This window comes from Salvelinus namaycush, chromosome 7, assembly GCF_016432855.1.
Source record: "Salvelinus namaycush isolate Seneca chromosome 7, SaNama_1.0, whole genome shotgun sequence".
Taxonomy (NCBI): Eukaryota; Metazoa; Chordata; class Actinopteri; order Salmoniformes; family Salmonidae; genus Salvelinus; species Salvelinus namaycush.
The window spans coordinates 60,056,523-60,074,076 of NC_052313.1; the positions used below are offsets into that span (position 1 = coordinate 60,056,523).

The 17,554-nt window shown below is 39.8% G+C and overlaps 1 protein-coding gene across 1 annotated transcript; it reads left to right on the top strand.

The window, feature by feature from the left end:
• Window positions 1–334: 334 nt before the first annotated feature.
• Window positions 335–17,314, top strand: LOC120051567 (zinc finger protein 658B-like; the record flags this gene model as incomplete). Its single annotated transcript, XM_038998506.1, has 2 exons — window positions 335–1,080; window positions 16,087–17,314. Coding segments are annotated over 2 exons (1,659 nt in total), but the record flags the coding sequence as incomplete, so codon positions are not given.
• Between the last annotated feature and the right edge of the window lie 240 nt (window positions 17,315–17,554).

Genomic DNA, 17,554 nt, shown 5'->3' on the forward strand with positions numbered 1-17,554 from the left:
TGGCCACCCCTCTGAGCCTAGTTCCTCTCTGTTTCTTTCTAGGTTTCTGACTTCTAGGGAGTTTTTCCTGGCTACTGTGCTTCTACATTTGCATTGCTTGCTCTTTGGGGTTTTAGGCTGGGTTTCTGACAACTGCTGATGTAAAAAGGGCTTCATAAAATACATTTGATTGACATGTATATCACACCAACTGACTGGTTCTTCTGATGTTCTTCACACAGGAGACCATGTTGAGACATTCTCTACATCCAGAGAGCAACAGCAGGAAGATCACAGAGCTAAGAGGTCTCACCACTGCCCACATTGTGAGGAGATTTTCCCAATTCTATCAAAGCTAAAAATACACCTAAAAATACACACTGGAGAGAATCCGTATTCCTGCTCTGACTGTGGGAAGACTTTCTCCCGATTGGATACCTTAAAAACACATGAACATATACATACAGGAAAGAATCTGTATTCCTGTACTGTCTGTGGGAAGACTTTCTCCCGATTGGATACCTTTAAAACACATGAACGTATACATACAGGAGAGAATCCATATTCCTGTACTGACTGTGGGAAGAGCTTCACAACATCAGGAACTCTGACAATTCATCAGAGAGTGCACACTGGAGAGAAGCCTTACTCCTGCTCTGACTGTGGGAAGAGGTTCTCTCAACAGATCCATTTACAAAAACACCAACATACTCATACTGGAGAGAAGCCTTACTGCTGCTCTGACTGTGGGAAGAGTTTCTCTCAACAGAACCACTTCAAATGTCACCAGCGAATACATACAGGCGAGAAGCCTTACTCCTGCCCTGACTGTGGGAAGAGTTTCATCCGATTGGATATATTAAAATGCCACCAGCGAATACATACAGGAGAGAAGCCTTATTGCTGCTCTGAGTGTGGGAAGGGTTTCTCCCAACTGGGTAATTTAAAAACACACCAACTTATACATAAAGGAGAAAAGCCTTACTCCTGCTCTGACTGTGGGAAGTGCTTCACAACATCAACTGATGTAAAAGTTCATAAAAGAGCACACACAGGAGAGAAGCCTTACTACTGCTCTGACTGTGGGAAGAGTTTCTCCCGATTGTATACCTTAACAACACACCAACGTATACATAAAGGAGAGAAGCCTCATCAGTTCTCTCAGACCAGCTAAAATTAAAGTCATTACATCACTTAATTCTCAAGAAATCCTAGCACACTCTGTTGTAATCCTATTGTTTCTCACTGTGAGAACTGTACAGAGGAAAGGGAGCGTTATAGAATTTTAGCCTCTCTTTACTTTACTGATCAGTGTGCATCTTGTCAGTTTTGGTGTGTTTTGTTAGTTTCTACTGTAAAAATATTGAGATTACCTTGGATTTGCCCTTAGGATGGAATAACCTCTATGAGGCTGGTTGACTGGGTGGTACTGCTTCCCTCTGCAGTTTTCTGTGGAATTGAGTTAGTAGACAACATGTATCAGATAGAGATGATGTGATGATCAGTTTTCACCATTCGTTTGGGGGGAATATTTGATTTATTAAACAAATATTGGTTTAATTATATACAGGTTATGAAACAACTACATTTGTTTATTTAGTTGCATTTTAAAACTAGATTAGTTATTTTTGTCATTGATGATGAATATGTTTAGATAACTGCATTGAAGCAAACTTAACTGATCTGCCGATTTAATAAAAATAATAATAATAATTCTACATGAATTTGTACTGGTCAAACTCTTTTCTTTTATAGTTAGTTCTTCATATTAGATCTGACAGTATGAATGGTTCTTATGGTTGTATTCAGTTCTTCATATTAGATCTGACAGTATGAATGGTTCTTATGGTTGTATTCAGTTCTTCATTTTAGATCTGACAGTATGAATGGTTCTTATGGTTGTAGTCAGTTATTCATATTAGATCTGACAGTATGAATGGTTCTTATGGGCTGAGTGCCTGGAGTGTTTTGGTATGACTACAGTCAGGAGTTCTCTCTGACCCTGTGATGTCACCAGGACAGAACCACATGTCTCTATCACACTCCAGCCCAGAATGTGGCAGTGATGCACAGTTAATGTTGGTTTGCACACTACCAATAAACACCATAGAAGAAGAATCTATACTTAGTGACCACACCCCTTCCCCATGCTGCAAAATAATGAGTGTGCATTCAGTGACCACACACACAATTAAACATTTTGTAAGTACCTTTATTTTAACAATATCAGATTTTTTGTTAATTGTCTCTAGTGATGGGGAATCAAAGTTTCCTGAATCATTGAGGTGTTCCAGCCAATTGTGTTGAAAATAGGGTGAGGCAGAAAAGTAGGCAAATTTGAGAGGTGAAAATAGACCAAATTACAAGGGTGAGGCACATGGGCTACTAACATCTTACTACACAACATACACTTAGTATTACTTTCCTAGCTACAGTATACATATCTCCCTGGCATATTACATCATTTATGCAGGAGCAGCATTTTTGGACTTACCTTGTGCCGTGCTCACTTGAACAGGAAGGTTGCGCGGTGATCCTTCTTGTGGGCTCTAGAAAGAGGCCTGAGTTCCCAACTTGGAATTCTGAGTTGGATGACCGTTCAACATATTTTTTAATGTATTTTCACCAGTCGGAGTTGTTTTGTCCGAGTTCCCAGTTGTCTTGAACTCACTGAAGTCTGAGATTTCCCAGTTCTGACTTTCCAGTTCTTTTGAACGCAACAGAAGTCATGCTGGATTGACATTATGGCCAATGTATTCAAACTTTTCTGGCCCTTGGTGTTACCTCCTTTTTTGTGATATCCAATTGGTAGTTGCAATTTTTTTTCTCATTGCTGCAACGGACTTGGTGAAGGTCGAGAGCCAAACCACACTGCTCGTTTAACTCAAGAGCCAAGCCGCACCAATGTGTCGGAGGAAACACTGTCGAACTGACGACCAGAGTCAGCTTGCAGTTGCCCGGCCCACCACAAGTAGTCGCTGGAGCACCATGAGACAAGGACATCCCGGCCGGCCAAACCCTCCCCTAACCTGGACGATGCTGGACCAATTGTGCGCCGCCTCATGGGTCATGTGATAGAGCCTGGGATCAAACCCGGGGCTGCAGTGGCGCCTTGGCACTCGTTGAATTTGCAATTTCCAACTTGTTGTGTAATGTTTATGGCCAATGAGCACCGATACGTTTTATCTATAATTTCTCTTCTCTACAGATTCTGGTTCGATCCTGGGCTGGGTCACAACCGGCCGTGATCAGGGGTCCCATAGGGCAGCACACGTGATTTGACGTCATTTTATCTGACCTTGAGCTTTCCTGGGTGGCCATTTCTAATGTGAGTCTATGGCAGCACCCAAGGGCCTATAATTTTCGAGCTCTACCTGTAGATTTTGCGTTGACGTTGTGTCCCCATGAGTGACAGAACATTGAGCCAATCACGGCGCAACTAGAGAACATTACCAACCCCTACACTCTGTATTTTTCGCTGGCTGCCCCACTACCACAGAAAGCACTGAGCTAGGCTGAAACACCTGCATTTTGGAGCTGCCTTACACAAGAAAGCAAAAAAGAGACCATGTTTGTATGCGTCTTTATTAACTCAAATATATCTTTATTTGTACTATTTTTTACATTGTAGAATAATAGTGAAGACATCAAAACTATGAAATAACACATGGAATCATGTAGTAACCAAAAAAGTGTTAAACAAATCAAAATATATTTTATATTTGAGATTCTTCAAATAGCCCCCCTTTGCCTTGATGACAGCTTTGCACACTCTTGGCATTCACTCAACCAGCTTCATGAGGTAGTCACCTGGAATGCATTTCAATTAACAGGTGAGCCTTAAAAGTTAATTTGTGGAATTTCTTTCCTTCTTAATGCGTTTCAGCCAATCAGTTGTGTTGTGACAAGATATTGATCCCTCAATCAATATACCTATACAGAAGATAGCCATATTTGGTAAAAGACCAAGTCCATATTATGGCAAGAACAGCTCAAATAAGCAAAGAGAAATTACAGTCCATCATTACCTTAAGACATGAAGGTCAGTCAATACTGAAAATGTCAAGAACTTTGAAGTTTCTTCAAGTGCAGTCGCAGAAACCATCAAGCGCTTTGATGAAACTGGCTCTCATGAGGACCACCACAGGAAAGGAAGACCCAGAGTTACCTCTGCTGCAGAGGATAAGTTCATTAGAGTTATCAGCCTCAGAAATTACAGCCCAAATAAATTCTTCACAGAGTTCAAGTAACAGACACATCTCAACATCAACTGTTCAGAGGAGACTGTGTGAATCAGGCCTTCATGGTCAAATTGCTGCAAGGAAACCACTACCAAAGGACACCAGTAAGAAGAAGAGACTTGCTTGGGTCAAGAAACATGACCAATGTTCATTAGACCGGTGGAAATTTGTCCTTTGGTCTGGAGTCCAAATTGGAGATTTTTGGTTCCAACCGCTGTGTCTTTGTGATACACGGTGTGGGTGAACAGATGATCTCCGCATGTGTATTTCCCACCGTAAAGCATGGAGTTAGAGGTGTGATGGTGTTGGGGTGCTTTGGTGCTGCTTCCCTCTGCAGTGTTCTGTGGGAATGAGCTAGTAGACACAACATGTATCAGATAGAGATGGTGTGATCAGTTTTCGCCACTAGTTTGGGATCATTTTTTAATACTAAAAGACTATTTCTTTAATGATAAACAGGCTATGAAACGACTTTGTGTATTTATTAAATTGTCTTTTCAAAACTAGATTTGTTATGTTAGATTTGTTATAATTAATGTGTTTGGGAAAACCATAATTAAGCTAACTAAATTGATCTGCCAATGAAAAATAAAGTTTCTATATGAATTTATGCTGGTCAAACTATTCTCTTTTATATGATGAATTACAAAAACAATGTTTCAAGTGATATATTTAGTTTTTTTCTGAAGCTAAGGAGGACAGGAAGTTGAAATGAGCATGTCATGACACCTCTACACACTGGGACAAGAGAATTTGCTAGTCACCAATATTATCTAAATCAAATCAGTGATGACTGTTTAACAGTCTTATGGCCTGGAGATAGAAGCAGTTTCATTCTCTCTGTCCCAGCTTTTATGCACCTGTACTGTCTCCGCCTGATAGATGGTAGCAGGGTGAACAGGCCGTGTCTCTGGTGGCTGAGGTTCTTGATGATCTTCTTGGCCTTCCACAGAGATCATCTACAATACATATGTAATGGGTTGAAAACCTTAGACACTAAAACAGACACTGCTTTAGTTTTCTTGACCCAAAGTTTATTTGTCTAGATAATCAATCTCACTTCTTGAACCAAAGTTTATTTGTCTAGATAATCAATCTCACTTTTATATTCTACATGGTTTAGCAGTAGTTAGTCCATCAGTCCAATAATGTCGCTGTTGAACGGTGGTAGTGGGGGGAACAGGAAGTTCCGGTAGGTGCCCACCATTCTTCGGAATAAAGAAAACGCCAGAACTGTGTTGTCCGTTTCGCTTTATTACTACAGGTATGTAATAGCACATTTAAACCGTCTAATAGCGAAAGAACGTCATAACATGTTAAAATAACAAATCCGTCAAGGTATGATCACGTTTGGGAAAGGTTTTGTCTTATTTTTCTGTCAAGCCGAGTGAGTGAAGAACGTGATAACAAATATTTTACAAGCACACGGCGCGGTGTCCACCACACGTTTTCATTTGTGAGGCTTTCCAGGTTCGTATATAACTCCGTGGATTTCGCCTGGGGATGTTCAGACCAAAAACGTTTTGGAAAGTTGCAGATAGAAATCCCATGAATAGAACTGACATGATTCCTTAGAATCAGAGGCATGTTTGTTCTACATAATACATTTACATCTGATCGTGGCCAACGTCTCCGTCCTCCTGCTGGACGCACCCCTTGTCCCTGGGTATGTGAAGCTAGCCACAATAACGAGTAGCCACAATAGTGGAATTTGCGGTTCGCTCTCATTGAAAATGATGCAAACTGATTCAAATTAATGGAATGGTGTCATATTTGGACTAGAAACGCTAAACATGGTTGGAATGTTACTTCATTTAAAATGAATTACAAGAATTAATTAATTTGAAAATAAACAACAAAACGGTTGAAATCCCACTGTGGATGTATTAAACCATTTTTCTATGTACTTATGAAACGGGTTGGATTGTTCACCCATGAAACAGGTGACACCCACAGAATACAATTACCAAGAGTTAACACAAATATTAGCTTCTTAGCTCTTATTGCAGGACTTTGACTGAAAAATCACCTTCCCAGTCAGTCTATTACAGGGATTACAGGGGTACTCCAGTACTATTTGAGAAGGTCCAGTCACACACATTTCCTCGGTGGCAAAGGTCCGGATGGATATTGTCATTTATTGGCGTAGTAACAAACCCCCAACCCCAAAATCTTCACAACCCTCTTGTTGGCAGGTTTAAATGTAATATCACACAATTATACACATTTTGCGATGGGGCAAGATTTTTTTTCCAGTTTTAAAGCAAATTTCCTGCAATTCTACACATTTCCATGTCTTTTGTGTGTTTATATGATACCAGGGGTCGAAGCCCAAACAAAAAAGTATTATTATATATTTTTTGGTCCCGTGGTCCGTATTGACCCGCTCTGGATTTGGCCCGCGGTCCGCCAGTTGAGTATGGAGGGTCTTTTGTTTGTGTTGGACATTCATATTGCACTCTACATTCTTACCTATGGATTATTCAGCCTTCTCAGTGACACCCACAGAACACAACTATGTAGAGTTTACACAAATATTAGCACCTCAGCTCTATTGCAGGACTCTGAAACCACTGTTGTCTGGGAGTTGAACCCCGGCAGCTAAATTGTCATGATAATCAGTGGTTTCAAGTTTCTCTGTACATTTTTGACAAGATGATCATAGCAAAAAATAAATACTTCTGCATTTTTTGCTGTGTTAAACGCATTGATTCTCATTGCAAATAGGCTCAGAATATTCCTGATAAAGTTGGGTAGCTGATGGGCCTATTCTGAGCATAAATAGACAAAATGATTAGTCACAGGAACCAGGACTAATAAAGCCAATGCAACTGGCTGTTTTACAAACGGTAGGCCTACCACATGGGATGGACATTCATAACATTCCATTGCAGGCCGATACTAGGATACACCAAAGTAAGCACGGACCGATGTCAGTTTTTTACTTGGCCCAAACATTAGACCTGACCAAATCTGAACCAATCACTCAGACATCATTAGGCAGGTTTCCATTGACCCAGGTGCATTCGACAAAAGCAATGTGGCTAAAAATCTTTGACATGTGTAATGGAGACGGCAGGAGAAATGTTCAAAAGCTCCCAAAAAATGTTGCATTTGAGGATAGAAAGTGTTAAAAAATATATATAAATAATATAAATAATAATGATTGTGGGATCATTTTGACAGTACGAGGTGCGTCATTACCTCGAGCTGTTTTTATCAGCACCAGATAGTTAAATGGAAACAACCTAGTGGGCAATTGTCGGATCTATTTTCTATTCAAACTTTTTCTAAATGTCGACAAAAAAGTCACTGGACAAGTTTTTGGAAACATAGCTAATATTTCACAAGATTGCAAAGCACTACAGCAGAGTACCTGAAAGACAAGTTTAGTACAGTAGAGTACAACAGTACAGAGTACAGAATAACGTACTGTATTGTACTCTATTCTAATGTACTCTGTTAGGTTTGGGCGATATGGACTAAAAGTCATACAGCTGTATCTTGAGTTTTATTTATTTATTTCACCTTTATTTAACCAGGTAGGCAAGTTGAGAACAAGTTCTCATTTACAATTGCGACCTGGCCAAGATAAAGCAAAGCAGTTCGACACATACAACAGCACAGAGTTACACATGGAGTAAAACAAACATACAGTCAATAATACAGTAGAAAAATAAGTCTATATACAATGTGAGCAAGTGAGGTGAGATAAGGGAGGTGAAGGCAAAAAAAGGCCATGGTGGCGAAGTAAATACAATATTTTCGAACTTATGGGTGATTCACGATATCTACATTTAGTTTTTCTCTAAATAAGCGTTGTACAATTAAAGGTCAAATACACTGCCTTTCAAACAGTCAATAGTCTAATGAATTCAGGGCTTGTGAAGTTAAACCTAGGCTAAATATAAGCCTTCCACAACCATAAGAACCACTAATAATTGTATTTTATCAAAATAGTTTAACATGCTTTTTTGTTGTTTTTGCCATCACTGATCTGGTTTTCAAGTCTGTTAACCTGGATTTCTTTTAGCTAAATATGCAGGTTTAAAAATATATACTTCTGTGTATTGATTTTAAGAAAGGCAGGTATTAGGCTGTAGAAAATTAACACAGGTCTCATCAACAATCTCTCAAGTCCACGTGCTAGTGACTAGCCAGCTAATCTTTATATTTCAAGTTTAGCCAACTTGGATCTATTTGCTAGATAACAAGGTAGAACAGTTGAATTGTTATGAACACACCATTCTGTCTCCAACTGTTTGAAAAGCTTGTTAGCCTGTCCGCTTTGTTCAGATGTTGAAATCAAGGGGCCTACCTTGTTTCTCAGAATGAGAACGAGTTGCCAATTCCTTACAGTGCATTCGGAAAGTATTCAAACCCCTTCCTCTGTTCCACATTTTGTTACGTTAACCATATTCAAAATGTTCCTCATCAATCTACACACAGTACCCCATAATGACAAAGCTAAAACAGTTTTTTTGAATTTTTGGCAAATTTGTAAAATAATAAAAAGCATTGTACTCTATTTGCTGTGAGACTCAATGTAGCTCAGGTGCATCCTGTTTCCATTGATCATCCTTGAGATGTTTCTACAACTTGATTGTTGTCCACCTGTGGTAAATTCAATTGATTGGACATGATTTGGAAAGGCACACACACCTGTCTATATAATGTCCCATATTTGACAGTGCATGTCAGAGCAAAAACCAAGATATGAGGTCGAAGGAATTGTCCGTAGAGCTCTGAGACAGGATTGACTCTTCCTAGAGCTGGCTCTTCCTAAACCTTTTAAGGACCTCAGACAGGGGTGAAAGTTCACCTTCCAACAGGACAACGACCTTAAGCGCACAGCCAAGACGATGCAGGAGTGGCTTTGGGACAAGTCTCTGAATGTCCTTGAGTGGCCCAGCCAGAGCCCGGACTTGAACCAGATCGAACATCCCTGGAGAGACCTGAAAGTGGCTGTGCGGTGATGCTCACCATCCAACCTGACAGAGCTTGAGAGGATCTGCTGAGAAGAATGGGAGAAACTCCCCAAATACAGGTGTGCCAAGCTTGTAGCGTCATACACTAAAAGACTCAAGGCTGTAATCACTGCCAAAGGTGCTTCAACAAAGTGCTGAGTAAAAGGGTCTGAATACTTATGTAAATGTGATATTTTATTTGCCAAAAATTCTACAAAGCTGTTTTTGCTTTGTCATTATGGGGTATTTAATCCTTTGTACAATAAGGCTGTAATGTAACAAAATGTGGAATAAGCCAAGGGGTCTGAATACTTTCTGAATGCTCTGTGTGTGAATTTAGGAAATCTACTATAGGTTTAGTGCATTTACATTGTGCAGCCTAATTTATAGTGTGAACTAGAGGTTGACCGATTATGATTTTTCAACACCGATACCGATTATTGGAGGACCAAAAAAAGCCGATACCGATTAATCGGCCGATTTTAATTTATTTATTTGTAATAATGACAATTACAACAATACTGAATGAACACTTATTTTAACGTAATATAATACATCAATAAAATCAATTTAGCCTAAAATAAATAATGAAACATGTTCAATTTGGTTTAAATAATGCAAAAACAAAGTGTTGGAGAAGAAAGTAAAAGTGCAATATGTGCCATGTAAGAAAGCTAACGTTTAAGTTCCTTGCTCAGAACATGAGAACATATGAAAGCTGGTGGTCTTCAATATTCCCATGTAGGAAGTTTTAGGTTGTAGTTATTATAGGAATTATAGGACAATTTCTCTCTATACGATTTGTATTTCATATACCTTTGACTATTGGATGTTCTTATAGGCACTTTAGTATTGCCAGTGTAACAGTATAGCTTCTGTCCCTCTCCTCGCTCCTACCTGGGCTCGAACCAGGAACACATCGACAACAGCCACCCTCGAAGCAGCGTTACCCATGCAGAGCAAGGGGAACAACTACTCCAAGTCTCCGAGCGAGTGACGTTTGAAACGCTATTAGCGCGCACCCTGCTAACTAGCTAGCCATTTCACATCGGTTACACCAGCCTAATCTCGGGAGTTGATCGGCTTGAAGTCATAAACAGCCATGCTTGAAGCATTGCGAAGAGCTGCTGGCAAAACACACGGAAGTGCTGTTTGAATGAATGCTTACGAGCCTGCTGCTGCCTACCACCGCTCAGTCAGACTGCTCTATCAAATCATAGGTCATTAATATGGTCGAATCCGGAAACTATCATCTCAAAAACAAAACGTTTATTCTTTCAGTGAAATACGGAACAGTTCCGTATTTTATCTAACGGGTGGCATCCATAAGTCTAAATATTCCTGTTACATTGCACAACCTTCAATGTTATGTCATAATTACGTAAAATTCTGGCAAATTAGTTCGCAACGAGCCAGGCGGCCCAAACTGTTGCATATACCCTGACTCTGCGTGCATTGAACGCAAGAGAAGTGACACAATTTCACCTGGTTAATATTGCCTGTTAACCTGGATTTCTTTTAGCTAAATATGCAGGTTAAAAAATATATACTTCTGTGTATTGATTTTAATAAAGGCATGTATGTTTATGGTTAGGTACAGTCGTGCAACGATTGTGCTTTTTTCACAAATGAGCTTTTGTTAAATCATCCTCCATTTGGCGAAGTTGGCTGTCTTTGTTAGGAAGAAATAGTCTTCACGCAGTTCGCAACGAGCCAGGCGGCCCAAACTGCTGCATATACCCTGACTCTGTTGCAAGAGAAGTGACACCATTTCCCTAGTTAAAATAAATTCATGTTAGCAGGCAATATTAACTAAATATGCAGGTTTAAAAATATATACTTGTGTATTGATTTTAAGAAAGGCATTGATGTTTATGGTTAGGTACACGTTGGAGCAACGACAGTCCTGTTTCGCGAATGCGCACCGCATCGATTATATGCAACGCAGGACACGCTAGATAAACTAGTAATATTATCAACCATGTGTAGTTAACTAGTGATTATGATTGATTGTTTTTTATAAGATAAGTTTAATGCTAGCTAGCAACTTACCTTGGCTTCTTACTGCATTTGCGTAACAGGCAAGCTCCTCGTGGAGTGCAATGTAAAGCAGGTGGTTAGAGCGTTGGACTAGTTAACCGTAAGATTGCAAGATTGAATCCCCGAGCTGACAAGGTAAAAATCTGTCGTTCTGCCCCTGAACAAGGCAGTTAACCCACCGTTCCTAGGCCATCATTGAAAATAAGCATGTGTTCTTAAACTGACTTGCCTAGTTAAATAAAGGTGTAAAAATACCGATTTCCGATTATGAAAACTTGAAATCGGCCCTAATTAATCGGCCATTCCGATTAATCGGTCGACCTCTAGTGTGAACCTTGTATAATTTGAAATTAATTGAATGGTTTGTTAATGCTTAGCTACCTGATATATATATATATATAGTTTGAGAATAAAAGTGCCAGAACTTTCAAGACTTTTTGTGTCCATTTTCTTTATTACTACAGGCCGACTCATATTAAGTCTGAGGCCGGTAACATCAACAGTGATGACAAACCCAGCCTGCCTCTCTCCTTCCACACTGAGTCCAAACCTACAGTCACTGGATCCTGATTGTGAAAGTGGAGCCCAGTTTGCACAGCAGGATCCAGAGATGGCATCAGTGAAGCTGGAAGACTGCAGTCAAACAATGGAGCTGAATGTCAACATTAAAGATGAAGAAGAGGAGGAGAAGATTGGGAAGTCTGTTAGTCATGGTAAAAGCAGGTTGTATCTAACTATGTTTGTGTCATTCGTTCCACTGTGTATGAAAAGTTGCAGTGGAACTGTTTCATGATGAACAGTTTCAATGAGAAGGTAGATGTTATTTCATGCTACTGACACTTGCATGGTTTGACACCAGTATTGTCAGCATTTGTTTTATTAACTGGTCTATCTGGAGTGATCAGAGAGTAGACTAAAGAAGTGATGTAGACAAACTGCCAGTGTTTTAAAGTTCTATGAAGTGAGTCTGTGTAGTTTCTAACCCTTGTGATAGTGAGTGGAGGATGATATGAAATGAGTCTGTGTAGTTTCTAACCCTTGTGATAGTGAGTGGAGGATGATATGGGTCATAATTTTCTTGACTTATGAGATACTTTTAGAATAGTTTTATTCCCCTTTTGTATTGCACAGCCTACTGATATGAATACATACAGTACCAGCCTACTGATATGAATACATACAGTACCAGCCTACTGATATGAATACATACAGTACCAGCCTACTGATATGAATACATACAGTACCAGCCTACTGATATGAATACATACAGTACCAGCCTACTGATATGAATACATACAGTACCAGGCTACTGATATGAATACATACAGTATCAGCCTACTGATATGAATACATACAGTACCAGCCTACTGATATGAATACATACAGTACCAGGCTACTGATATGAATACATACAGTACCAGGCTACTGATATGAATACATACAGTACCAGCCTACTGATATGAATACATACAGTACCAGCCTACTGATATGAATACATACAGTACCAGCCTTCTGATATGAATACATACAGTACCAGCCTACTGATATGAATACATACAGTACCAGGCTACTGATATGAATACATACAGTACCCGGCTACTGATATGAATACATACAGTACCCGCCTACTGATATGAATACATACAGTACCAGCCTACTGATATGAATACATACAGTACCAGCCTACTGATATGAATACATACAGTACCAGCCTACTGATATGAATACATACAGTACCAGCCTACTGATATGAATACATACAGTACCAGGCTACTGATATGAATACATACAGTACCAGCCGACTGATATGAATACATACAGTACCAGCCTACTGATATGAATACATACAGTACCAGGCTACTGATATGAATACATACAGTACCAGCCTACTGATATGAATACATACAGTACCAGCCTACTGATATGAATACATACAGTACCAGCCTACTGATATCAATACATACAGTACCCACCTTCTGATATCAATACATACAGTACCAGCCTACTGATATCAATACATACAGTACCCACCTTCTGATATCAATACATACAGTACCAGCCTACTGATATGAATACATACAGTACCCGCCTACTGATATGAATACATACAGTACCCGCCTACTGATATGAATACATACAGTACCCGCCTACTGATATGAATACATACAGTACCAGCCGACTGATATGAATACATACAGTACCAGCCTACTGATATGAATACATACAGTACCAGCCTACTGATATGAATACATACAGTACCAGCCTACTGATATGAATACATACGGTACCAGCCTACTGATATGAATACATACAGTACAAGAAGAAACGGACATCTGTTACTCGTGGTAAGAGCATGAGTAACAGACCGCCATAAGTTTTGACTCAGTCTATTAATAGGTTTAATTCTGTAATGACAACACACATCCCTGAACAACTGGGCTATCTGGAGTTATCAGAGAGGAGACTAAAGAAGTGAAGTAGACAAACTGCCAGTGTTTTAAAGTTCTATGAAATTAGTCTGTGTAGTTACTAACCCTTGTGATAGTGAATGGAGGATTATATGACTCATAATTTTCGCCCCTTTTTGGCTTAGGTTGTTGAATAGCTAGGCTTTTTTTTTTAAGGCTGACCCAATTTAGTCGATTGGTCGATAGGCTGTTGGTCGACCAATATGTTTTTAGTCGAGCAGTGGCATATATATATAAATAAAATAATATAAGGCACACAAGACACCTGTCTGATTCACGCCTGTCTGAGTGGACTAGTCCATTGCCTGTCTGAGTGGACTAGTCCATTGCCTGTCTGAGTGGACTAGTCCATTGCAGAGGCCGCGGGGATGGCACACACCTGTATCACCAGTAGTGCTTTTACTGTTAATTCACATAATTTCTAATCTACAATGTTTGTTTAATTACGGTAATGCACAATATATTATTATTATTATTATTACAGTCTTACCGATGTCATTGTAACAGTTTACACATTGTTTGCAGAGCAACAACCTAGGCTACACTTGTGAGAAAAACGTTTTGGTTTATTTCATTGCATTTACGAGTTGTCAATTTATTAATTGACAGCAGCGCTCTAGACAATCTTGAGTAAGGACACGCACCTATGCTACCTGGCTTGATTACACATATAAGTAGGCCTATAGTCTACCTGGCCTGATTACACATTGAAGTAGGCCTATAGGCTAGCTGGCCTGTGTGCAAATGTAGGCCTATAAATGTGCCCATTTGAGGATCTGATACTATTTCTGATTGTCTTAACTCATTGGACAGGAAAAGGCACAACTCTCACTCATGACTATGTTTTTGTTTTAAGCAAATTTAAAATATTGACGTTTGACGGGCATTGAAGACCGAAACGTCAATGTTTTAAACTTGCTTAATAAAACGAAGATTTTTTTAAATGGTGAGCGAGTGTGTGCCTTTTCCTGTTCAATGATGTTTACACATTTTGAGGTTACAACTCTACTCACGTTGGTTGAGCACCTTCTACTTCTTTCCAAATGTGATTGTCTTAACTCACCATCACTGTGGAGTTTCTCAAAGTCATTTTTCTTCGCCTCAAACAGCAAGTAAACAAAGTCTGGTTTTACAACCAGTGAGAATGACAATAGTTCCTCAATGTAGCCTATTTGAATAATCTTTCCATCTCTCTCCCTTTCGATAACCACTCAGCATGAAAGGGGGAAAAATGTAATGCTCTGATCTGGTGGAAACGTCATAAAATAGGCCTACCTGATTACTTCTTATCCTTTGCGCAAAATAGCCTACAGCTCTGTCTGTCTGGAGCTCACTGGCACGGGAAACTCTAAGGGCCCAGAATATTTTATTCAATGTTGCAAGTTTGCTAGCACAGGCCAGACCAAATGAATAGTTGGATGCAATGTTGCAAGTTCCTTGCAGTCAGGCCATGCATAGCCAATGTGATTTATAGAATATTTATTTTCATAAGAAATATGTTCTACCTGCAGGCTGCAGTGTTTTTATTGTTGGCTTTATGTAGGCTATCTTTACATATTGGCAATGGCAATGGAAGTTACTTTTAGAATTGAATCATTTTAATTTAGATATAATTGATTAACCACATGACATTGATTTGAGATATGAAGACATTATTATAAATTAATTTAAAAGGTTCCATGAAAATGTGCAGATGAAAATCATAACTGACACGCAGATCAGTAGAAATGGCACGATAACCTGCCACTCCAAATGGAAAAATCTGTTGACCGCTGGTGTAGCCTATTATCAGCAACTTCAGGAGGGTGACGGCAGAATCTGAGAAGGCCAGCAGTAGTGGGGAGGAGGAGGGTCTGGAACAGGTTTTTTTCTTCTGGTTAGGCTATATTGATCTCTGGCTCCCTCTTTAGTAATTTGTGTCTTGATTTTTTTTCTTGCAGTGCTTAAAGCATCAGACAAGCTCAGTAGCTTCATATATAGTTGATTTTATTCAAACAAAGGGTGTGTCTAATATTTGGAAAAATACACGTTTTAAAATGTATACCAATCGATTGGTCAAAAGAACAGACGACTCTGTCGACCAGGATACATTTTTTTGTCGGGACAGCCCTAATAGCTTTATTCCCTGTATTGTACAGCCTACTGATATGAAGTTATATGTATATCACCCCAACTGACTGGTTCTTCTGATGTTGTTCACACAGGAGATCATGTTGAGACATTCTCTACATCCAGAGAGCAACAGCAGGAAAATCACAGAGCTAAGAGGTCTCACCCCTGCCCACATTGTGAGGAGATTTTCCCATTTCTATCAAAGCTAAAAATACACCTAAAAATACACACAGGAGAGAATCTGTATTCCTGCACTGACTGTGGGAAGAGTTTAAAAACATCACAGGCTCTGACAGTTCATCAGAGAGTACACACTGGAGAGAAACCTTACTCCTGCTCTGATTGTGGGGAGCGTTTCTCTCATCAGAGCAACTTAAAAACACACCAACGTATACACACAGGAGAGAAGCCTTACTACTGCTCTGACTGTGGAAAATGTTTCACAACATCAACTGGGCTAAGAGTTCATCAGAGAACACACACAGGAGAGAAGCCTTACTTCTGTTCTGACTGTGGGAGGAGTTTCATAACATCACGGACTCTGACAGTTCATCAGAAAATGCACACGGGAGAGAAACCTTACTACTGCTCTGATTGTGGGGAAAGTTTTTCTCAACAGAGCAATTTTAAAACACACCAACGTACACACACAGGAGATAAGCCTTACTACTGCTCTGACTGTGGAAAGGGTTTCTCTCAACAGATCCACTTAAAATGTCACCAGCGAATACACACAGGAGAGAAGCCTTACTCCTGCTCTGACTGTGGGAAGGGTTTCTCCCAACAGAGCAACTTAAAATGTCACCAACGCATACATAAAGGAGAGAAGCCTTACTCCTGCTCTGACTGTGGGAAGTGCTTCACAACATCAACTGAGCTTAAAGTTCATCAAAGAGGACACACAGGAGAGAAGCCTTACTCCTGCTCTGACTGTGGGAAGAGTTTCTCCCAACAGGGCAGCTTAAAAATACACCAACGTATACATAAAGGAGAGAAGCCTTACTCCTGCTCTGACTGTGGGAAGTGCTTCACAACATCAAGTGAGCTGAAATCTCATCAGAGAACACACACAGGGGAGAAGCCTTACTGCTGCTCTGACTGCCAGAAGAGTTTCTCCCAATTGGCTACCTTAAAAACACATCAACGTATACATAAAGGCAAGAAGCCTCATCAGTTGTCTCAGGCCAGTTAAGATTAGTCACTCCATCACTGCATTCTCATCTCATAAAGGAAGTGGTAACAGTGAATTTGATAACATTAAGACTAACACTCATTTGTAATCCTATTGTTTCTCACTGACAACTGTGCAGAGGAAAGGGAGCGTTATAGAATGTCATTGGAAATATATATTTTTTGGGGTGGTGCTGGAGATGTTGAATATGACGTTGAAACATTTAAACATTTTCCTTTAAGGCAAAAACAAAAGGAGGGTGGTTGGTTGGTCGGGGTGGATAGGTCAGCATATAACATGAATGTCTAGCAACCCAAAGGTTTCATGTTCAAATCTCATCACGGACAACTTTAGCATTTTAGCTAATAAGCAACTTTGCAACTACAATACATGACCAAAAGTATGTGGACACCTGCTCGTCTAACATCTCATTCCAAAATCATGGGCATTAATATGGACTTGGTCCCCCCTCTGCTGCTATAACAGCATCCACTCTTCTGGGAAGGCTTTCCACTAGATGTTGAACATTGCTGTGAGGACTTTCTTTCATTCGGCTCGAAGTCAGCGTTCCAATTC